The following is a 25138-nucleotide window of genomic DNA, read 5'->3' on the forward strand; positions in this document are numbered from 1 at the left end:
GGGAAAAAAAAAGAAAAATTTGGAGAAGGATAGAGTTGATATTAGCGGCGAATCGCCCGACGAGAAGAAGGATTTCGCGGGAAAACCACAATGATCTCCATGGAAAACCTGGTGATAAAAATGAGATGAATAGATCATGAACAAAAAAAAAATAAATTGGAAATTTTGGCACGCCGAGATGATTCGTCACCATCAAACGGCGGCGCGTGCGTGCATTGCGGTGGGTCAACGCGCGCTGCGGCTGGAATGGATGGATATTCCCCCGTTCATGATTGGATCTCGAGTCAAAGATCCTGTGTGAAGGGCTTTCTCATCCCGAAAAGTGTTCTTCTTCTTCAGCCACGCTGGCTGATGACATGTCTGCAAATTCCATAGGTCAGGAATCAGTCCTCTTGAGACCAGAAGAAATCATCTCATCTTCATTTTGAATACGCTATGGCCTCATTCTTTTCTCACCGTGTCTTCACGTGAAAACCTTTTATATGGAAATTGTTCTAAAATACTAGATAAATATATTTTTTAAATTTATAGTAATTAACACTTAATTAAATAATTAATCATATGTTAATACCACTTTATTTTACGTAAAACACTTCATCTTCATCTTTATCTACATGAGTTTCAAACACCACCTATTAGCACATAATTAATTTGAAGATAAAGTCAACGCACGCAAAAAAAAAGAGAACAATTAGCACATAATTAATTGAGTTTCAACTATTATAAACCTTTTTTTAAAGAGGTGTGCTTCTATGCTCCTAGAAAAAAGTTGCATGAAAACCAAAGCTCATCAATGGCAGAGATTAAAAGCGGATTAACAGTGTAATCATCATTAGTGAGGGGTATTTTTGTCCATAAAATTTGGAGCCCAGTCTAACTCCACCGTAACCACGCGCACCGCCCACTTTTCACTCGCGTCGCCGCCACTGCTCCGCCCTCTTCCTCCCCCGCACCGCCGCCTAACCCAGCACCCATGGATATGTGCGGCGCGGGGGAACCAGAGTAGGCGGTCGGCTGGCGCCGTTGTGGGGAACGGGTGATGCCGATGCCGATGGAGCACTGCCGCCTCGCTCCATCTAATCCGGTTAGCCCCGCCCCTGATGACCTCCTAGCCGTCGCCACTATTTGCGCAACAAGATTCGCCTTGAGCGCGAGGAGCCGAGGACTACGGTAACGTGGACGTCGAGCACGCCGTCGTGCCAGCAGCTGTCAAGCGGCCCTAGCAACAGCTGAAGCAGCAGCTTTTTCGGCACCATGATTTACCCCTCATCCAAGGCCAAGTTGCCATTCCAGCTTGTGCCTTTTGGCTTGTTTGATCTCTGTCTGCACTGCAATGGCCAGTTTGCTGCAAGTTTGATGTGATCATGTGAAATTGTGATCGTGGATATATTGGTGGTGAGCTGTATAAATGAATGGGGGAGGCAGAATGGCACGCAGATGCTTGTTTATGAGTATGTTCCCAACGGAAGCGCCTATACACATTTACATGGCGATTCCTCATTGTGTTATCATAACATTCTTTTCATGGAAGAAGAGGACGGAGAGGCGGCACTGCTTGCAGGAGGAAGCCGGGTGGCGCTAGACTGAGCGGCGCCGGGGCCGAGAAGCGCTGAGGCGAGGGGAAAAAAAAGGCGGAGCGCCGGGGCCGGGAAGTGACGAGGCGAGGGGAAGAAGAGGGCGGCGCTGCTTACCGGGCGGCGTGGCGAGGGAAGCGCTGGCATGCTTCCACGGCTGAGGAGCGGCGCTGCCCGAGGAGAGAGCGTCGCGGTCGCGGAGTAACCGGCCTAGTGGTGGGGATCGCTTCAAAGTTAATCCTATGGACAAAAATACCCCTCGCTAATAAGGATTAAGTGTTAATCCTGTTTTAATCTCAGCCACCAGTGAACTTTGATTTTCGTGCAGCTTTTTTTATTTAGGAGCATAGAAGCACATCTCTTTTTAAAAATATATTTATTATAGAGTAAATTACACTAGCGGTCCTTAAACTTGTAATGAAGTTTCACTTAGGTCCACGAACTTATAAAACGCACATCGGTATCCCTAAACTTGGTTTAATGCATCATCCCAGTCCAAAGTCTTATTTGACCGTGGTCTTGCCTATGTGGCATGCCACGTGGACGATGGCATGGCAAAATTTTCTTTTTCCTTTTTTTTTTCTCCCCATCTTTTCTCTCATTCCTCACCTCACGTGGTTGGTCAGCGTGCGTGCGCCGGAGGGGATGCGGGGCAGGAGTGGCGTGGGCGTGCTCGGGCGCCGGCGGGCGGGAGGAGAGGAGCGGCGCACGGACGCCGCCTGGCGGGAGGAGAGGAGCCGCGACAGTGGGACGGCAGGGCAAGCTCAAGCTCGGCAGCATGAGCTCGACGGAGACAATGGCCATGTGGGGGCCACCGCCGCCAGAGTAGTGGGGGCGAAGAGGCCGAGCCGGGGGAGAGGTGTCGCCGACCGCGGCTGCGCGTGTGGGGGGAGGTGTCGGCGAGCAAGGCACGAGCGGGGCGGGTGCGAGCTCGACAGTGGCAGCGGGGGGACAGGGCGAGCTCAAGCTCGGCAGCGCGAGCTCGACGGCGACAACGGCCATGTCGAGCTCCGTGTGGCGGAGGACGACGAGCTCAAGCTCTCTCCCTTCTCCATCGGCAAGCTTGAGCTCTCTCTCCCCTCTCCTCACAACGATCGGGGGGCCGCGACGGCGACAAGGGCAGTGAGGTCGCCGGATGCCGCCACCGCTGCCTGGATGCCGCTTCCTACTGTTGGATGCCTTCGCCGCCGCCCACTCCCATCTTCCCATTGCCTATCCCCTCCTCCGCCGCGGTCATCTTCTTAACCCTACCTCTAGATGACCCACCCCACGTGCTGACATTCTGAGGAGGAAGGCGAGGCGGCGGTAGGCACGGAATACGGCGGCGTGGTCGGTCGGGTTGGTGGACGGGGGAAGCTGGAGGACGGCGAGCGGGCGGAGCCGCGCCCCCCGCCGCTTGGATGCTGCCGCTGCTGCTCCCCACCGCCGGATGCCGCTCCCACCATTTCCCCCATTTCTCACCCCTACCATGGACTTCTCTGGCGGCAGCGGCGGCGACAGGGGTGGCGGAGGCAGCGTTTCGTGCGGGAGGGTGCAGGCGGAGTGGTGGCTGGAGATCAAGGGAAGCTCCTTGATGTGACCATGGCTACTACGGATGCAACCATTGCTCACATCATGGAAGAACAAGATGATATCAAGATCAAGTCCTCTAAGTGCTGGAATCAGATTCGGCCACCTGCTACACTGCTGACTTCAAATGGCCGCCGAATCTGCATACGACCTCTGTTTTTGGCCCGTGAGTACTTGATGGAAAGCTCTCAGAGTCCTCTTTCCAACAGATCCAGCATCATCGCCAAATTCCATCCAAGTCATCCACAGATGAAGAAACAAGGTGCTGCATCACCTGTCATGGGCCTGTGGGCTTGTAACTTCATTTGGGACCCCGGCCCAGGTGGGGCCCATGTGGGGTGCGCCCCAAGCTGGTGGAGCACGACCCTAGGCACCCCTAGGTCGTCCTCCCACCCCTATATATAGCTAGTTACCCCTTCAGGGTTTCTCGGGTTTTGATAGATTAAAATTTAGCCATTGCTACTTGCTTGCAGCGCGCGTGTCGGCTAGACCGTCCGTCTGCTTGTTCTTCGGAACCCCAACTTATCATTTTTATTAAATTCCTATTTGCAATATCAGATTGCTTTTATCTTGTTCTTGCTTGTTTCTTCGATTTGCTTGCAGGAATAGGGTTGATCTGCACTGGCAAGATCAACAACCCACGGAGAGGTGTATCGATCGCTAAGACGCAACACAACGTCTCGTACGCTTGTAGTCGGATCGTCAACGTTTCTCCCAAATCGTAGTTATCACAACTCACCGAAAGATCGGGCCAACAACAGCCTTGAGTGTTGAGAGGAACTCAGGTTCATCACTCCTCGCGGCGAGGGACCTCGTCGGCTGCAAGCGGTTCGCGGAGCGCGCGGTGGAGGCGGACCCGCTACTCCCTGGCGCCAACAAGCTCCTCACCATCACCGACGTCCTCCTCGCCTCCCAGTCGCTCCTCTCCTCGGGCCACGCCGACCCGCTCGTCGTCCCATACCCGCGCCATCGCCATTGCGCCTCGCCGCCCGCCGCCGCTCATGCCCTTGCCTGCAAGAAGTGAAGAAAGGGAAGGGAGGAAAAAAGAAGGAAGAAGGGAGAAAAAAATCCATGTCATCGTGCACGTGGCGTGCCACGTAGGTAAGACCACGGTCAAACGAGACTTTGGACCGGGATGATACATTAAATCAAGTTTAGGGATCTCGATACGCGTTTTGCAAGTTCGTGGACCTAAATGAAACATCGTTACAAGTTTAAGAACCGCTAGTGCAATTTTGTCTTTATTATATATTTTAACTTAAGATTATCTATTGTTTCCGTAATACGGACTCAGTAGATAAGCTTGAGTTAAAATATTATAAAAAGAATGTGAGGAATAATTGATTTAGCATGTTTATACGTTGAGTTTTTAATGTAGTAAATTATCTATATTTATATTTTTGTGTTTTAGACGATTAATAGGTTGATGTGACATATTTGTATGTTAGTATTTAGTAATACATATTAATAATTGCTCTGTTTATACGGAGCTTGACCAATTTGGACTAAGCACAGATTCTATGAGAGCAAGTATAATAGTAAGCTATAAGCTTACTATAAGCTTACATGGATGGGAGAGATAACAAAAAAAAAAGAGAGTGTTAGCTCTCATGCAATAGCTAGCTTAACACAAGCTTCAAGACAAATACATTAAATATAAGTCTAAGAGATGGAGAGAGGAGAAAAAAATTGTAGCTAATCCTATAGCTAATTTATTATATATGTTAGCTTTAAGATGGGCTAATAGTAGGAAGTGAGCTATACTATTATCCTTGCTTTAAGGCTGTGTTCTTTTGTGCTGGTTGGGAACCTTCCCTTCTAGCACGGAAAACGGAAAAATACATTAGCACATGATTAATTAAGTACTCCTTCCGTCCTATAATATAAGGGATTTTGATTTTTTATTTGCACTGTTTGACCATTCATTTTATTTAAAGAATTTTAGAATTATTATTTATTTTATTTGTGTCTTACTTTATTATCCAAAGTACTTTAAGCACAATTTTTTATTTTTTATATTTGCACAAATTTTTTGAATAAGACGAGTGGTCAAACAGTGAAAGCAAAATGTTAAAATCCCTTATATTATGAGACGGAGGGAGTATTAGCTAAAACTAACTTGAAAAATGAATTAATATGAAGTTCTAAAGAAAAAAAATTTGGTGTCACATCGGACGTTTGACTGGATATCGGTAGGAATTTTTGGACACGAATGAAAAGGCTAATTTCATAACTCGCTGGAAACCGCGAGACGAATTTTTTGAGCCTAATTAAGCCGTCATTAGCACATGTGGGTTACTGTAGCACTTTATGGTTAATCATGGACTAATTAGGCTCAAAAGATTCGTCTTGAGCCTAATTAAGCCGTCATTAGCACATGTGGGTTACTGTAGCACTTTATGGTTAATCATGGACTAATTAGGCTCAAAAGATTCGTCTAGCGATTTCCTCCCTAACTGTACAATTAATTTTTGTTTTTATCTATATTTAATACTTTATACATGTGTCCAAAGATTTGATGTGATGTTTTTGGGGAAAAAAATTGGAACTAAACTGGCCTCAGTGTCCTGAAATTAATTGCAAACAGTTCCAACCGTAATTAATTCCAAAGCCTGAAATCGGACAGTGTGCAGGAGCTGATTGGGCCATTTTCATCACACGTCACATCGGCCGTCCAATTTCCAGTGGCACGTACAGGCCATAAACTTATCCACGATGAGGCCATCACCGGCCCACCTCCGCCCGAATCAATCCACCTGACGGGCCGGAGCCTGACGCGGGCCGCGGGGAATATGTCAGACTTGGTTGCAAATACTCTCTTCGCGGAGGTTATATATGCAAAACAACCAGCACCGGCGGCCGCAGCCTCACGCGGCGACCTGAAAACCTCGCAGCCGTAAAACCCTAGAGGCGGATTCCGGCCGCAGATCGGAGGCGCGGCGGCGGCGGCGGCGGCGGCGGCAGAGGAGGAGTGTCCGGTATGCAGATCTTCGTGAAGACGCTGACGGGGAAGACCATCACTCTCGAGGTCGAGAGCAGCGACACCATCGACAATGTCAAGGCCAAGATCCAGGTTGCTCCCCCCTCTCTCTGTATGCCTGTATGCATGCTTCTTGGCTCGATATGCCGCGATGAGATTTGCCATGGCTCCGCCGATGTGAGTTGTGGCGGTGGTTATTATTATTATTTTTGTTTGGAGAAGTCTTGGGATGATTCTGTCCTGATTTAGTCAGGAGATATATGTTCTTGTAAAGGGGAAAGTATTTCATGGAGATTGTACCAGCTATTTCAATTTTTAATCACTGATGATGCTAGGTTTACGATAAAATCTTGAGAAAATTCCCTATGTAGCATAAAAAAAAAGTTGCTCTTCCCTCTATAGCACCCAAACTTCAAAAGTTCCCTATCTAGGCACTTCTAAAATTTCCCATCCCTATGTAGCACTTCCGTTAATTTTTACACTTATGGTGTTAACTTAGCAGGAGAAAAGACGGTTTTGCCCTTCTTTAGTTTTCAGACTTGCGTGTGCATGATCGTTGGTATTTTAGGCGTACAAGGGCTTAGTTGGATCAAATGATTTTCTTAGAAACTCTAATATAATAACTAGGTTAATGAAACTTTACCCTTTTCATCCTATGGAATTATTTTCTAAGTCTCATTTGTTCATTTTCTAAAATATAAATGAGCATAAAGTTAGGTGACAAAATCTCTTGTTACGATTATTTTATTTTCAAATTTACAATAATCAATCCCCTCGGTGAGAAATGGGACAAACTTAATTACATAGTTATTCACCACATGCGAAAGACTTTTTGAACGACAGTGAAAAGAACGGGTCACTAATTAAATTGATACCCACCGGCCACCACTTCGGTCTTTAGGAGAAAATGACAATAATATATTCGCCACGAGATAAATCCCAGTTAGAAATGGAAGGAGCAATTTAATTTCACCATGAGCCAAATCGCAGTGAAAAGGATAGCAAAAGTCACTCAAGCTAGAAACATAAAGAAGGGCAAAACCGTCTTTTCTCCTACTAGTTAACACCGTCAAGTGTAAAAACTAACGGAAGTGCTACATATGGAAGGGAAATTTTAGAAGTGCCTAGATAGAGAATTTTTGAAGTTTGGATGCTATAGAGGGAAGAGCAACTTTTTTTGATGCTACATAGGGAATTTTCTTTATCTTATTATTTCTGTGCTGTTGTAGTAGATTATAAATTGCCATATGCTGGTGCAGCGTGAAGTGAAACCGTAAAATTGAGAGGAAGCAAATATATACTAGTATTGTATTGCTAGGCTTGGCTGGCTGTAATACGGATCTCCGTAAAATGCGGATGAAGGGTGGTTGGATCGATCAATTTTAGGCAAACTTCATCTTTTAATGTTCAGGCTATAACCTGCAACTGATCATTGCATCTCCCTTACCTCATTTGCATATCTCCATAATCGTACATCAACTTAAATTACAAAGGCCTGAAGTTAACTCATTGGGACTTTTGCTATCACAAGTCTTATGGGTAACTTGTCGATTTACTTGCTGGCTTCCTTCAGCGAGGTTTAAGAAATCCACATGTTACACAAAAAATCACATAATTTGAAATGGAACTATTTTCCCTACTGCTTATGTATTGAGGAAATAATCCAGTGGCTAGAGTTATATCATTGAATACAACTGAGTGACTTACATACGTTTTTTTCCTTCTTTAACTTCAGGACAAAGAGGGTATTCCCCCAGACCAGCAAAGGCTGATTTTCGCAGGGAAGCAACTGGAAGATGGACGTACATTAGCTGATTACAACATTCAGAAAGAGTCAACGCTCCATTTGGTCCTGAGGCTCAGGGGTGGAACCATGATCAAGGTGAAGACACTCACTGGGAAGGAAATCGAGATCGACATTGAGCCCACTGATACCATTGATAGAATCAAGGAGCGTGTTGAGGAGAAAGAGGGTATTCCACCTGTTCAGCAGAGGTAGTCTTTTTCCCCTTGAAAATGGAATGCTGCTGGCAATTTTTGTGGTTATGACTTCTTTTTACGCATTCACTGAACATGATAAAATGTTATGTAGGCTCATTTATGCTGGGAAGCAACTTGCTGATGATAAAACTGCCAAGGATTACAACATTGAAGGTGGCTCAGTGCTCCATCTCGTGCTTGCTCTGAGGGGTGGTCAGTAGATGTAGTTTCCATGCCCGCATTATCTCTAAAGGGAGAAGCATATTTGCTATTCTATTTCTATCTGTAGTTGCTGCAGACTTATAGCTATATTTGGTAGGTTTATTGAAGTCCTATGCGATTGGCGCATTGTGTATTGGAATCAATTGTCATCTGTACTGGAAAGGAAATATTGGAACTAAGTTAAGCAGTAGTTTATCAATTGCCATTCTATTTCTGCTGCTGTCAAATCATCATTTTTGTGATTGTTTCTGGAGCAGATACTGCTGATCCAATATTGATTGATAAATACAGGTTTAATGCTCCTAGGAGAAAAAAACGTATAGCCAATTGGTATATGGTAGATCAGCTGTAGTCTCTAGTATATAAAGGAGGATCTGGGTCAGACATTATTCTCCAATAGATCAATGAGAATCACATGTATCTGTGTGCCATTAGTTATTAGTTATTTAGTTTATCATCACATGTTTAATGGCTTCAAGAGTAAGTCTTATCTTATTCAGTGATCAGATTTGTCGATCAATGGTTTTCTTTATTATAATTTATATATGAACTGTTAGATTACTGATTAGCTAGTCAATTAATAATTGTTTTGAAACAAGTCACTGGCCATAAGTTTATAGATCTACAGAATGCAAGGCAGTTTGTCTGTTCTCAACCAGAGAGTAATAAAGTACTATGTTTCGTTGGATAAACAACAAAGACATGCTTCATGGCTATCCTTGTAATCTGTATAATAACAATTGGCATCATTGCATAGGAAGCCATAGAACTAATTTTGCCTCTAATCTCTTTTGCATTTGTGAATCTAATTCTGTAATGATAAGAACTAACAATTTGTGTGGTATGACATTAGTCCTAATTTTATCTCCGACTAGGAGTATAGTGCTACAACTTTGAACAGTTCTCTGCAGTTGTGATTAGTGAATCTGATTCCTCGTTGGAAAGCAATACTGTACACATGCATTACAGTCTTAAGTGGTGTTCTTGTGAGGCAAGGTTATCCTTCACAAAGATAGGGAAAATGGTAAATAATAAATCTCCTGAACATAACCTGACATGGAGCCCCTACTGCCTACTGCCTAGATTCGTTCGGTGAACATTCTTTCGAAGATCAGAACAAGAACAACCACGCTGCCAAAAGAAAAAAAAAAAGGAAAGAAGAATCAGGGTGATGCAGAGAAGAGACATTTTATTCAGTGCTCCTGAACTGTAATGATTCTTGTTCAGTGCTTCTGAAAGATTATGGAGAAAGAAGGCATCAAGACTTGCACAGTCTTGTTCAATGCTCTTGAAAGATGATGGAGAAAAAGAAAGCATCCAGGCCTGAAAAATTCATCTGATTTTGCAGACACGTCTGCTATCTTCTCTTTGCAAAGATACATATGTTCAGTTTCAATCTTTCAAGTACACCATATGATCTCTTTAAGTGCATTCTGATGTATCACTTGAAGTATCTTTAATACAATACAGAAAGGATTGTGTTCCTATTGGATATTTAAAATAATGAAGTTTGCATGGTAATGTCGGATAACAAAAGGAGTTATTTTTTGAACAATCCTATGTCATATTCACCAGCAATAAAGGTTCAAAATATTCCATATGTTTCTCCTTTTCAGATTCCATCCAACATATCTTTGGTTTTCTATTGGCCATTCCCCCCCCCCCCCCCCCCAACTTTTTTGGTCTGTACATTCTTCATGTTCCTGACTTAAAAGGTACTAATCCCACAATGTACATCTGCTTGTTCCTATCTAAAAAGGATCATCATTTTCTGTTTTGCTCCATCAAGTTGCAGTCTTTCTGAGGCCTAAGCTTGCCATGCCATCTCTGAATGATAGTTTTATTCCCATAATCCTATCTCCATATGATTATATTTTTAGACAGATTTACACCTGTATTCAAATTATAGCCAGAGAAAATAGATATTCCTGTCTATTCCTCCAATAATATATTCTGCTGCCTCATGTCTACATACTAATATGCTTATATACCAAGCAAAGCAATGTGGCTGACAGATTCTGTCTCTAATCTTCTCTGTTCTGCCATACATTCTTGAACATCTGTTCCACTTAAACTCTATTTAATCTTCTCTTTAAACCTGATTTTGCTCTGCACCTTTCTGCGCCGGTGGCTGCGCGCGGCGCCGGAGAAAGGCGATCTGTGAGTGTGATGTCCGTGACCACCACCACTCCTAGGTTTTTGCAGGGGACCAGGATAGGATAGGCGCCGCCAATGCCAGTATCCGTTAATCCGCTCTAGTTCAATAAAACGTTCTGTATGCTAGAAAAACTGTAATTCGGTTGATTATATTGCGGAACTAGAATGGATCAACAGGAACCGACGACGGAGCCGCACCTGTCCTTATAAGGGGACCAAAGATGAAAGAACCCTAGCAACTTGTACCAAGGCAACTTCTGACCATGTTCCTTCTGCCTTAGCATCTGCAAGCCTGCAACTTGCAGTATACTTAGGTTAATTTAATCAACCTTCTCTTCAGTGATACATAAGACTACTCTCTGTTCGATTAGTTTTCGCCTAGGTTCATGGATTGGCCAGCTGGTTCAGGACCATGCTATGATCCTTAAACCCAGTTTCATTAGAACCAAAGGGCAGCTTACCTTTTTCTTGAGTAGCCCATCCATGCCGTGCCCAGGAGCCTGGACCATCCTGACCAGAGCTCCCCTGTGAACTGTGAAGACGCCGTATTTGGCTTGTACGATGTGATCAAGGTAGTAGCACACTTTCTCTTTGTGGACCTCGTCGGCTTGGTCCATGGCCATATCATTGCCACCGATGCTAATCTCAGTTGGTCGTGTGCATCCTAATTGTGCAGAGGCCGAGAGTGTTCTCAGTGCTGTTATATCGCCTTGATATAATTGAGCGAATTCAATAAAAACTTCCGTTATCTTAAAAAAATAAAAGAAGAAGCTGATCTGCATGGAACTGAAAGCGAGAAATTGCAGCTTGTCATTGGTAGGCCAGATGAACTTTGATAGATCATGGAATATTTGATCAATCCTGTGAAAGGATCAAAGCAGAGATCGGATCTTTGCACTTGCTGCTGATGGAATATGGATGTTAAGCAGCATTGGATGAGCTAGTGGCTAAGTTAGTTAGTAGCTGGTGGTGGCTATCGATCAATCCATCCATACGTGCAGAATCAGTTCGTCTTTTCAGTGATTTGGCCGGTCAAAGATTGGCTGGTAGTACTCTGCTTAATTTCATATTTGATTTAGCCTGGTGAATTCTGCATGAATGATAGGAATAGATGCAAGGATTAGGCGGCGTTGTTGCTGTCAGGATATGCTTGTCTTTGAGTCTTTTTTTTTCTTTATGCTGTTGTGAAGCTACGAATATTTTGGAAAGGGATTTTTCAGAACAATTTGATAAGGATAGGTAGATTTCGATGCCGAATTGAAACGCCACTTTTGTTTCAAACAGTTTAGTTAATTACCTTTCTTATGATCATGATTCATGAGGTAATTGTAGACTGCTTTTCGCCGAAGTCACTGTCTTTCTGAAGATTTCAGGGCCCAAGATGGTTAGTAATATTTACTGGTTTTCTGTTTCATCTGAAGATTCACCTCTGCAAGCCTGCATTTTTGCTTATCCTGAAGAACCCTGAATATTCATGCTTGCATACCACATCGCAGTTTTTTTTTCTTTCATTTTGGTTTAATTAGCAGATGTAATTGTTGCCACAGTTGAAGAAACAACAGTAATTTTTCTTGCATTGACAGTGACAACTAATGCTGGATACTACTAAGCTAGCTAGCCATTGGTTGCTGCTCTTACAGTTACACTAGACCACTTTAGCTTGGGGAGCTTACACCGAAAATGGCAAGGCAGGTGATTGCCATTTGCAGTGCCAAGTGTATGTACATGTGTTTTGTCAAAATTTGGCAGAGATGGTGGGTGAAAATGGTGGTGGTTAGCCTCTGCCTCCTCCTGCCGTGCATGGCATGGCATGGCATGGCGTGGCGTGGACGTCGCCGTCGGTTAGAACTCGCGGGGGTCGACGAAGAGGTGGCGTCCCGGCGGCGGCGGCGGCGCCGCCCAGTCGTCGGCGTCGTGTTCGTCCGGGTTGAGGTTCTTGATGCACCAGACGTCCTCGTCGCAGCAGAAGCGGCGCCACCGCGGGACGGCGGCGGCGGCCGGGTCGTCGGGGGAGATGTCGGCGGCGACGACGGCGCACGCCGGGTTCTTGCGGGCGACGTTGTGGGCGTGGTGGCAGAGCGACCGGAGCAGCGCCGGGCCGTCCGGGCCGGACATGCGGAGGCCGTAGAGGAGGTAGGCGCCGAAGGGGCGGAAGATGTCCGGGATGGAGGGGAGGTGCAGCCACGGCGCACCGCGGTCGAGCGCCCGGAGCGCGGCGAGCGACGCGCGGAGCAGCGCCGGGGCGCCGCTCACGCGGAGGCTGAGCGAGCGTGTGGAGTCCCAGACGCTGAGCACGGCGAACGACGCGCCGTCAGCGGCGACGGCGACGAAGGTGCCGAGGGTGAGCTTGTGTGCGAGCAGCGCGGGCATGTCGGCGGGGAGGAACTCGGCGTCCTGCGGCGGGAGCAGCCGCGCGTACGCCGCCGCGGCGACCTCGGGGGGCAGCTGGAACACGCGGTGCCCCCTCGCCACCGGCAGCCGGTGCGCGTGCACCGGGTGGCCGATGAACTCCGGCCGCCTGAACGGCGCGTACCCGAACCTCCCCGTGAACAGCGCCAGCGACGCCGCGTTCGACTCCGTCGTCGCCATCGTCGCGTGCTCCGCTCCCCTCGCCACGCACCACTCCTCCGCCCGCCTCACCAGCGCCGTCCCGATCCCCAGCCGCCTACAAACACAAACACAAATCACACCATCAGCCTTGCATTGGACGCCATTGCTGGAAGAAGCAAGAGCAATGTTGGTGTGCACCATGAATGATCAAAGGAATCACCTGTGAGATGGCGACACCCTGAGGCCGAGGAGGTTGGCGACCTTCACGAATGGCTTCTCCTGCTTCCCGCCACGGCTCACCGTCTTCACGCACGCCTTGATCACACCCACCACCTTCTTCTTCTCCTCCTCCTCGCCGTACTCCGCCACCTGTAACACACACAAATCCAATCAACCACCATGTTAATTAACCATTCGTGTTCGTACATCTCGTCTGATCGGCTTAATTAGAGACATGATCATCAACCACACGATCATTTCATGGATGTTTATATGTAATGCATGTTTGTGAATCTGATCAGAATCGATTAGTTTAGATTAGATTAGTTAGATCGATGATATTACCAGCATGACGTGTTCCGGGGCGTGGCGGACTCTGGCGAGCGGGTCGCCGATCTGCTCGACGCAGAGAGACATGCTCGCCTTCTTCTTCTTCGTCTTCGTCTTGGTCTTCTTCTTCTCCTTGGCGGCGGCGCCGTCGCCGTCGTCGGCGTGGTCGTGAACCGCGGCCATGTCGCCGGACAGGCCGACCTGGCACCGCCGCTCCAGCTCCTCCACCGCCGGCAAGTCCTTCTCCACGTCGAACTCCCTCACCCTCACCAACACCTTCATCATCGTCGTCGTCTCCACCATGGCCGATCTCACCAGCTACAAGATCGATCTCTCACTAGCTCGATCTAGCTAGCTAAGGTTGCTGCAGCTCGAAGAGCTTAGCTTAGCTCGCTGCTGCTGCTGCTGCAGGGGAGGAGGGGTGTGTGGCGCATTTATACACGTAGCAAATAATGGGCTATAGGGGCAGCAAGGGAACAATGGAGGCTTAATGTATAATAAGTTAATATAACCACCTCTAATGATCAATAGCCTTGCTGGATTTGATTAGTAGCATATTGTCTCCCTTTTCTTAATTTCCTCAACCAGTTAGTGTACCTAGTTTTTGTTATAAAAACATGCATGTATGGTTTAAGACAAAGGCGGCGGCTTATAAGAAGAAAAAAAAGTATGTGTTTTTAAGCCGTCGGCGTGTGCCTCGCTTAATTGTAAGCTCCATTGTTTTGCTTATTGACTTATCAGCCGCACTGAAAATTTAAATATTGAAACTTAACTTTAAAATTGATTTTGAGATTTTTTTTCACTAGTTTATTTTTTATATAGGTTTTAAATCGGTAAAAATATATACACAAAAGTTTTATTTTCGTTCAATTTTTCTATGGCTTATCAGCTGTAGAGCAATGCTTTTTCTAAAAAAAAAGGTAGAGATATTTATCTTATAATCATTATATATTCAAGGTGGGTCAAGAGTTTACAAATGCACAAGAAACACGAGAGAGGTGCAGGCAAAGGCTGGAAAGAAGGAAAAAAAAACAAAAAAAAGAAGATATATAGAGGTACAGATAAACGAGATAAAGATGTAGAGCAAATGAGACGAGGAGGTACGTACGGTTTTTTCTTTTCCTTCACATGTAAGTACAAAATTGAATTTGCCAATTTTATTTGAAAATTTCATAACTATTTATATACCGTTTTGGACGGCTTATGGCTTATCTAATTAATTAAGATCATGAATCGAGGCATGCATCCAGCAGCTAGGTCCTAGCTACGTAGAAATTTCATCTCTCCTTTCAATGTAGTGTGAACTATTGGTGCTAGCTAATTATAGTTGTGAATAGAAGACCACGGTTCTTAAGCATTTGTTTATGCTGGTTTTGAGTCATGGAGGTCGGTCGCTGACAGTTGATTAAAGGCGCCAAATCAACCTAGAGCTATAGCTAATTAATCCTACAAATATTTCTATATGCATGGAGTAGTATATAGCAGCTTTTTGAACACAGCAAGTAAGATTCTGCTCTCTCAAAATGTGTATGCGAAGTTCAGTTTATTTATTTCATATTATAAAGCGATCGATACGAATTAGGATCAATCGATAGGCCGGAGCCTAAGCAATTGTAGGGCATCCAAAACATATATTCCAAGCCAAGTCGATTTATATATCATGTGTGCTCCGGTCGCCTCCGGATTTACAGATGCAATATTATCCTTAATTCGTCTAAAAGAGACAAGATTGATTAACAAAAGAGATATATTGGTGAGATATAAAATAACAGAACCATACCTACCACCAAAGAATTAACGTCAACATCAAATCGTTGAGTTTGCATGTTCGTTCTGGTCTTGAACAAGTACTCGATTAGGCCGGAGTGATGGCTGCTGGTTAATAATTTGGATTTTTTTTCTTTTGAACGAATAGCATCAGATGGTGTGAAGTTTTAGCTATTTATCGGAGCACGTATATTTTTTATTCAACTATCTTCAACAGACAAAAATCAAGAGTAATGTGAATTGGCAGCGCGTCTGCTGGCCAATAAAATACGGCGGCCTGCGGGTTTCTAACCTCATCAAGATGGGATGAGCTCTTCGCCTACGATGGCAATGGTATGAATGGACCTCCCCCGACAAACCATGGATTGGCTTGCAGATGCCATGCAATGAACAAGATACTCAGCTTTTCGTAGCCTCTACGTCAGTAACAATTGGAGATGGCAAGAAGGCCTTTTTTTGGGAGTCCCCATGGGCCTGCGATTCCTCTTTAAAGTCAATGGCGCAAAACCTCTACCACCACGCTAGAAGAAAAAAGAGGACAGTCGCAGAAGCCCTACAGGATAATACCTAGATCAATGACATCATATACAACTTGACAACGGTCCTTGTCGCTGAATTTTTCAAGGTCTTCGAACTATTTTAGACATCAGGTGTCACATTAACCCAAGGTGTTGAAGACATCATTCGATGGAAATGGACACCAAGCGGATCTTACACAGCAAAATCAGCCTATCAAATGCAGATCTTGGGCGGCATACCGTCCATATCGACAAACGTGATATGGAAATGCTGGGCGCCGTCAAAATGCAAATTTTTCGCTTGGCTGCTCCTCCAAAACAGAATTTGGACGGTTGATAGGCTACAGCAGAGGGAGTGGCCAAACAACTACTTCTGTCAGCTCTGCTTCAGAAACCTTGAGACAGCACAGCATCTCTTCTACGAATGCTCGATTACAAGTACACTCTGGGACGCCATAGCAACAAGGCTAGGCATCCCTCAGCTACGGCCACAAAACTGGCCCCAGACGGCAATCCTGGAGGACTGGTGGGTTCAGACCGTTCATGCAATGGCTAAGGAGAAAAGGAAGGGGGTCAAATCGATTCTAATCCTACTCTCCTGGGATATTTGGAAAGAGAGGAATAGCATGGTTTTCAGAAACTTAGAGACTCTGCCGCACCGAATCATTGACAAAGTGACCGACGAGATCTAGCTATGGTGCGCGGGAGGGGCAAAGGGCATCCAATGCCTGACGGTGAACAATCATGAAAGTGCAAATGACAACGTGTAGATCAGCATAGCCAACAACCCACACGCCTCCTTTTGTAGCTACACCCCTCCATAACCGCCTTCTTTTTTCTCTTTTTCTTTGTAACCTCTAGCCTCCATGGCTATTGTACGGTGTTTCCCTTTACTTTAATACAAATACACCCCGTGGGGTTTAAAAAAGAGACAAAAATAGTTAAGTCAATAAGTATTTAACTATTTATTGGAGCACATATATTTTTTATTCAACTACTTCCAATAAACAAAAATAGTTAAATCAAGAATACACATGCAACAAACAAAAATAGTTAAATCAAGAATATACATGCTCCGATAAATAGTTAAACACTTCGCACCATAAATTTAGTGCCACTCATTATATTTATGCAATGTTGTTGGTAATATCTAGATGGCTCTATCTAGATTGATATATGATAATTTGGCATCACAAGAAACTGATTAGGTACGTTTCTGAAGTAGGGAACTCAAAGTACGTGGAACCACGATCGATACATAAATGTAATTAGTACCATGCACCCCTTCTTTCATTTCTCTTCTTTCCCTCTGTTGTCTTCTTCGATCTTTTCTAATACACGTATGCATGTGAGCAAGAGAAAAGAAAAAGGCTTGGCCGACATATATATTAATTCTAATAACGATATAATTGTCTCCATGTGTATATATAATGTATCAATATAAAGTGCTTACTAAACTTTTTATTTTACAACTTATAAATTGTCTCTGTTTAGGAGTATTTCTTCCATCTCGGAAAAAAAAATCAACTTTTAGGGATGAATCTGGATGAGTAATTGTTCAGAAAGTTGATATATTTTTTTTGACAGATGATATAGTTATTAGTAACTGTATTTGTGCTTGAGCTTTTTATTTTGCAACTTAACTAGCTTGCATCTTCCTTCTGGCTTCTCAATACGGCACACATAGCTAGTGGCACACAAGAATCACAATTATTATTCGGAATAAACCAATCACTGTCCGTGTCGTCGCTCTCAAAACTAAATTATTTAGCAATTTATTAGCTCGATTGAAGAACAGACACAACTTGTATCTATCTGCCTTAAAAAAAATCACTTTATGAGCTTGCTTATAGCTTGTTCACTTATATGGTATTATACAACATATGGTAAGGATGTTCCTTGGATTGCTTGCACTTTATACATCATCACGAAGAATTTGCATGTGGCATGTTAGCTGATTGCCTCTCTTTTAATTTGTCTTGTCTAGTTAGGAGAGCCATGCTATTGAACTCCATTTTTAATATATGAGAGGTTGTTCCAATGGTCAAGAGCTTTGAACAAACAGCAAGACCGCAAGAAACAAAACTTGTTTAGCAAAGTGATGGCATCTATTAGGTACAGTATGTACTAGTAAGCTGGCTCTAGGGGACATGAATTAATATAATGCACACAAAAGTTATAACAAGTGTGTGAGAGATCAGAGTCAAATCTGAAGTTTAGGCCCAAGATTGTCAAGGGGTTTAAAATATAGATCATGATGTTGGGATATGTAGTAGTAATAGCTACTACGCTAACACAGCTAGCATGCATGCAAACTTGCCATTTTTTTTATCAATGAAACAGACTTGACTAATTGGTGTGCGTCACACACACACATATATATATATATATATATATATATATAATACTCTCTATGTTTTATATTATAAGTCGTTTTGATACTGTTCTAGTTAAAATTCTTTAAGTTTAACAAAGTTTATAAAAAAATATAGTAATATCCAACACAAAACAAACAAATTACAAAAGATATATTAAAAGTTAGTTTTAATGAAACTAATTTGATGATGTAAATGTTGCTAATTTATCTATAAAATAAATCAAAGATAAAAAGAAATTAACTATGAAAAGAGTCAAAATATGAAACGGAGAGGGTACTGCGGTTGCTTGTTAATCTTCATCAACATCCTTTTGACCACACACAATCTTTCCTAACTAGCTAGCTAGCTTAACTCCTTTCCAACAAGTGACAGATGGCCTTGTTTGCATCTTTCCTAATCCTTGCTTTTTAGCAAAAAAAAGAAAGATAGTGTTTATGAGTTTAAACATAGATTAGTGCAAGCATGCATGCGTACAAAGACATGGAAAGAGAGGGAGAGGGAGTTAGGGAGAGTCAAAAGGTATCACTTTGATTGACAGAAATATATCCATAGGTTATTCAGGGTTTAGCTTTTGTTTAGTGTTCTCATCTCAAGGCAACCGAATAATCCAATCTTGGCTCTGCTCATTGTGTACTGATATGATCCAACTTGTCATGGTTTAGAAGGAAGATGCAGGCCTGCGTGCATCATTCAGTTAGAATGCCCTTTAGGGTGGCGTTAGCACGTAGACTTTGCTGGTACTATTGAATTACTTTTAGTTGAATTATGATATGTCAAAAGTTAAAAGTACTAACAATATTTGCGAATAGAGGAAAACGTTTTAATTTGTAAGATAAGTTCTGCACGCAAACTCGTCCCTTGGGTCTAAGTTCATCTACCACAGTTTAACTTCACAGTGCATATAATTGCTCCCCTGCATCGATGTGAGGATATCGACAATCATTGATTTGGCAATTCTTCAATTAACAAAACTTAGCATATGAATATGTGTACTGTGTAGCCACTTTACTGATGAGAAGTAGAAAATTATTAATGTGTAATGCAGATATAATTTTTTAATCAAAATACTGCCATGTTTGCTCCAGCAGTTAAAACTCTCAAATATATGGGCAGTTACAAAGATTACATGATAAGTTTCGCAGGTACCTCAACCAGTTAACAAGGGTAATAATGCAACCTTTTAAGGGTGTGGGTGCACGCTCTATGAGGTTTTAAACGGTGAGATTTTAAAACTTTAAACTGTGGTCCGCATAGACGGCACGATTCGCCTGCGATAATCGATCGTCATCCGCCTACGAAGATCGATTATCGCAGGCGGCACCTCGATAATAGATCTTTCAGGCGGACAGCCAACTCCTCTCTGGTTATCATCTTTGCCGGTGGAGTTTTTCTCTGATAGCTGTACCTGTCTGCGAAAATAAAATGCATACGTCGTCAAAAATATTTTTTTCTAGTAGTGTTTGCATGTACAAATTTGTTATAAAACTATTTTAAATAAAATCCGCAAATACTAATCCAGTCAGTTCAGCTTGATTGGCGTTTACTACTACCAGCTGTAGCAGCTTCATACAGGCATTTGTTGTACATATATACCATCAGTCAATTCAGCGGCATACCGATAACATATCTTTTTTTCTGAGAACTTATCGATAACATATCGATATAATGCATTGCATCGTTGCGTTCTCACGCCACGCAAGTGCACGCGTAGGTAGGTTTTGACTTGAGTATACGTCGTCTGCATATATCGACGAGCACATGAAGACGAATTCATGAGTGACAGACGAACAGCGTGGCTAGTACAATCGGAGCCTAGCATACGCCGACATGTATGCTTTCTTGTTTCATTTTTTTTTCTCTTGCTACTACTATTGTACTGTGTATAGCACCCAAATTAACCTTGGCCTTCACGTGCCTTTTGTTTTCCGTGCATCCCATCAGTGACAGGTGTTTGGCTGATCGATCGCCTCTCTTCGTCTCATAAAAAAACAACCTAATATTCACGACATATCTTAGTAATATAAATTTAAATATAACATTGTATTATAATACTTTTTCTGTTTCAAAATGTTTGACCCCGTTGACTTTTTAGTACGGGTTTGACCATTCATCTTATTCAAAAAATTTAAGTAATTATTTATTCTTTTCATATTATTTGATTTATTGTTAAATATACTTTCATTTACACATATAGTTTTACATATTTCACAAATTTTTTAAATAAGACGAACGGTTAAGCATATACTAAAATGTCAACAGTGTCAAATATTTTAAAACAAAGGGAGTATATTATATCTATATTTTTTTAGATTTGTTTTCCGTGGGACGAAAGGAGTGTACTGCTAGTTGGACATGACCAGCTGCGGCATGCATGGAGATCCGATCCTACAGTACTTGACACAGCGCGCCAATCCATCCATCATCCATCTATCGGCGCATACAATTCAGTGCATCTCTCTCACACTATACATGCACATTTGCTTGGGCCATGTGTCACGTCTAGTACAAGTAGGAGTACGTACGTGGCGTGGCGTGCGTACTGTGCTTGTGGGTAGTTGCATGAACTTGACCAGCTTGCCTGCCAGAGAGTGTACTCCCTCCATAAAAAAAAAAGGTAAACTGTGGGTTCCCGTACCAACGTTTGATCGTCCGTCTTATTTAAAAAAATTATGAAAAAAATTAAAAAATTAAGTCACGCATAAAGTATTAATCATATTTTATCATCTAACAATAATAAAAATACTAATTATAAAAAAATTTTATATAAAACAAACAATCAAACGTTAGCAAAAAATCCATGGTTTACTTTTCTTTTTGGTACAGAGGGAGTAGCTAGGAAGGATAGACGACGTATATACTGTGCTTGATCGACTAGATGACCAAGCAAGATACCCCTTCATTTTAGAATAAACAATAGGTTAGAATGTACTCTCTTTAATCAAAGTCAAACTACTTCAAGTTTGATTAAGTTATAGACAAATATAGTAATATTATATTACCAAATTAGTTTTATTAAATTAATAATTAAATATATTTTTTATAATAAATTTATCTTAGATCGAAAATATTACTATTTTTTTCTATAAATTTGGTTAAACTTGAAGCGATTTGACTTTGACGAAAGTCAAAACATCTTATAACCTGAAATGGATGTAGTAACACATTCTATTAAAACGTATCTAGACATAGAGTATATCTAAATTTGGACTTATTTTGAGACGGGGAAAATAGATACCAGATTCAGGTTCAGTGGTACACCAATCAGCTTAGAGCAGTAGGGCAGCACGTAATTCGAAAGCAGCTTCTCTGATGTAAAGTCAAAGAGGTAAGTCTTGATAGGTGGTGCCCACACTTATAAACCCACAAGTAAAGTAAGAGCACCCGCAATGGTAAAGTAAGTTGCTATCTATAAAACATGCACATCTTAGCAATAGACTAGATTAATAGTAAACCACCACAATAGTATGTCTACATGAGTATCTATAACTCTCTCATGCATTGTCTCGTTTTTCTCTATAGACTATCTCTAAGTTAGTAGATAGTTTTGCTATCTCTCTTCATTTAATATCTTCCATGTAGAAAAATATGCTGATATGGATCTTTTATAGAGAGCCTATAGATAACCATTGTGGGTGCCCTAAGAGACACATGTTCTAGACACATGTTATCTGACTTAAACGTTAGAGGAGCCCTGTCATTTGAGTTTGACTCATTACCAACCATTTATCTATGTGTCATCGCCCAAATAAATTTGCTTCGAAGACAGTTTTAGGGATTAATTGTTTTAGGAATTAATTTCTCAAACGGAGGCTTGGTGTAACCATGATTCGAGATCAGTGGGTTGGTACGTGAGGTATTGAATTCCTAGGTGATGAAGTGATCAGGCTGCCCTCCTTTCATTGGCCCATCTTTGAGTTACGAAGGAGCCGATCACCTAAGCCAATCTCGTCGGAAGTCTCTCTCAAGATATTCTCTTAATTAGGATTTGGGTAATCTACACGCTCTCCTCGATCGACTCTTCTCCTTTGTAGCTCTTCGAAGATGGAGCTCCCTCCAAAACCAGGGGTAACTGTCCCTAGAGGCAAACTATGATGAAGCAGAGATGAAAATCCCCTAAAATCAACTTCAAATTTAACGTTAAAAAATTAAATTCTGGCCAATAAGTATTCCCTCTGTTTTTAATAGATAATGCAGTTGATTTTTAAACATATGTTCGATCATTCGTCTTCCTCAGATTTCTTATGCGAATGTATAAGGTATAACTCATGTTTAAAGTACTTTACGTGATAAAATAACTCACAATAAAATAAATTATAATTACATAATTTTTTAAATAAGATGAATGAAAACACGTAAGATAGAAAATCAACGGCGTTATCTATTAAAATATGATAGTAATATACTTCCTCCGTACTCGTAAAGAAAGTCGTTTAAAACAATGTTTAAGTCAAATCTTGGGAATATAAATCATGAATAACTATTAAGTTGTTGAGTTTTAAAATATAAAAATTATATGAATAGATTTGTCTTGAAAAATACTTTCATAAAAGTATACATATATCACTTTTTAATGAATATTTTTATAGAAATAAGAATTCAAAATTGTGTTTTGGAGACCGTGTCGCTGTCCTAAATAACTTACTTTTACGAGTATGGAGGGAGTAAGAGCAAGGATAATAGTAGAGCTCACTATCTACTATTAGCCTATTTAATAGCCAACACATATAATAGATTATCTATAAGGTTGGCTACAATTTTCTTCTACTATCTCTGACGGAGCGTGGGGCTCCTCACCGGGAGACCGCGCAGGCCCCCCTTTGCCGGTTCGGCCGGGGACTCAGGGAGAGATTCTAAGCTCTCTGTATGTGGAAGGCTCGCGAGACAGGAAACACACAAGACACGGGCGATGTATACAGGTTCGGGCCGCTGAGAAGCGTAATACCCTACTCCTGTGTTTTGGGAGATCTGTGTATGAAGGAGTTACAAAGTATCAGCCAGCCTCTCCCTTGTTCTGGGTTTCTAATCTGGAAAAGTCCAGTCCAGTCTCTTTCTCAGTGGGCAAGGTCCTCCTTTTATATCTTAAGGGGATACCACATGCACCATTTCTCTCTTTTTTGTGGGGACTTACCCCACCTCTTCATAAACAGACGGAGACTTGTATGGTTGCCGTCCGAATGACCTTCTGATGGGACGGCCCATACCTACCTCCACTTCCGCCGGAAGCAGGCGCGACGTGTGTCACGCCCAGAAATTTAGCCCAAATTTCCAGACTATTTTGTGTATTAAATCCCTGTCCAGGACCAGCCAGGGTACACAAAACGACAAGTAATAAACAGTTCCAAACGTAAATAAAGCGTAAAATACTTACAGAAGAGGCACTTAGTCCTCACACCGAAACAAAAGCAGCAGCAGCGGAAAAAGGCGATCCTAGCGGGGCTTCAGCTCCACTCCACAGGCAAAACTCAACTGGGGTCTGAGCCTTGGTCCTCTAACTCCATCTTCAGCTCAGAAGCACTACACTTCTGAAAAGGGGGAATAATAGCAAGGCTGAGTACAACCACCGTACTCAGCAAGCCACACCAACGATGCAGACGTGCAAGGGGGAACACAAGGACGGTTTGTGGCTATTTGCATAAAGGCGGTTGTAAAACATTTTATTGAGCAAAACAGTAAAACTGTTGAGTAATTAAAGTAATATTAAATCTCCACTGATCAACGCTACACCACGTTGAACAGGCCCAACCAACCCACCTGTACTACAGTGCATTGGGTCGATTTATTAGGTGTGAGACTAATCACGGTGAATCTGGTCGATCGCCCATAACCGCGGGCACGGCTATTCGAATAGTTTTACTCTGGCCAGAGGTGCACAACTGTACCCACAAGACACAACCCACCGACATGTCACCGCGTCATCATGTGCCCATGATGCACACGTCACCATGTCGAGTGATTGTGACGAGACCCTTCGCATAACCCTCCCCTAACCATCCACACCACGCTAAGGTTTCACCCCCACCCCTCAAAAGGCAGTGGGCGGTCCCCTCTTGCGCCGCGGTGAATCCGGCAGCTGGACAACCGGACACCCCGGCCGACCCAACTCCATCACGCCCACCCTCGCCACCGGTGCCTAGGAAAGGGTCGAGCTATACTTCAGATCAAGCAGTTACCCATTCCCGCTTGTGGCAAGCGCTGTAAGTCTTCCAGGGTTTCCCGTGAACCGGTCCTTAATTGCTATGGGTGCGACTCGCAAAACCATGCATCCACAGCCCACCATTCAGTCGCATTTTAGTTGGATAATTACGACCATAAAACATGGCCAGATGTCTCGAGCACGCAGCTCAACAAGATACTAGAATGTCTAATACTGCAATTATCCCATCGACTGAGCTAGTGGTAATTAAGCATGGCTAAGCATATAGTTCTAGCTAGGTCACATAAGTAACACAAGCTAGTCAATTTATTACCCAAGGTTGACAAAGAACAGATATCAAGTAAACATGGCGCAAGCGAGCAGATAGGAAAACCCTGATCCCATGTAATTAGCAAAACATGCATATTTATTTGTAAACGGTAAAACATTTATAAATTGGGATCAACATGCTCAAGGAGAATGTGTGACTTGCCTTGCTTCTTCACTTTGATCTTCTGAACTCTTTTCCTCGCGACCGCGGACTTCCGAAACGACGGAAACTACACGCTGGCACGCAAAACGAGGAAAAACTCTAATAAACACCAAGAAAACAGTACATAAAAAGTAAACAAACATGTAGAGCTCAATTTTAGATGAATTTTGCAAGTTGAATGGCTCAATTCGGAGTTCGAATGAATTAGATATGAATTTTAGAAGGTTTTGAGCCATTTTAATGAATTTCTAGAATTATTACCGATTTA

The 25138-nt window shown here is 42.9% G+C and overlaps 2 protein-coding genes across 2 annotated transcripts; one reads left to right on the forward strand and one right to left on the reverse strand.

Annotated features, from left to right (window-relative positions):
• Positions 1 to 5978: 5978 nt before the first annotated feature.
• LOC4341684 (ubiquitin-NEDD8-like protein RUB2) lies at positions 5979 to 8552 on the forward strand. The gene is made up of 3 exons (NM_001421670.1): positions 5979 to 6216; positions 7859 to 8118; positions 8216 to 8552. Exons 1-3 carry the CDS (start codon positions 6124 to 6126, stop codon positions 8322 to 8324), a joined length of 462 nt encoding a protein of 153 aa, NP_001408599.1. The 5' UTR covers positions 5979 to 6123; the 3' UTR covers positions 8325 to 8552.
• Positions 8553 to 12029: 3477 nt separating this feature from the next.
• LOC107275998 (acetyl transferase GW6a-like) lies at positions 12030 to 13985 on the reverse strand. The gene is made up of 3 exons (XM_015787265.3): positions 13597 to 13985; positions 13253 to 13401; positions 12030 to 13147 (listed from the first exon to the last, which is right to left on the reverse strand). Exons 1-3 carry the CDS (start codon positions 13882 to 13884, stop codon positions 12325 to 12327), a joined length of 1260 nt encoding a protein of 419 aa, XP_015642751.1. The 5' UTR covers positions 13885 to 13985; the 3' UTR covers positions 12030 to 12324.
• Between the last annotated feature and the right edge of the window lie 11153 nt (positions 13986 to 25138).

Source organism: Oryza sativa, chromosome 6 (genome assembly GCF_034140825.1).
Source record: "Oryza sativa Japonica Group chromosome 6, ASM3414082v1".
Lineage (NCBI taxonomy): Eukaryota > Viridiplantae > Streptophyta > Magnoliopsida > Poales > Poaceae > Oryza > Oryza sativa.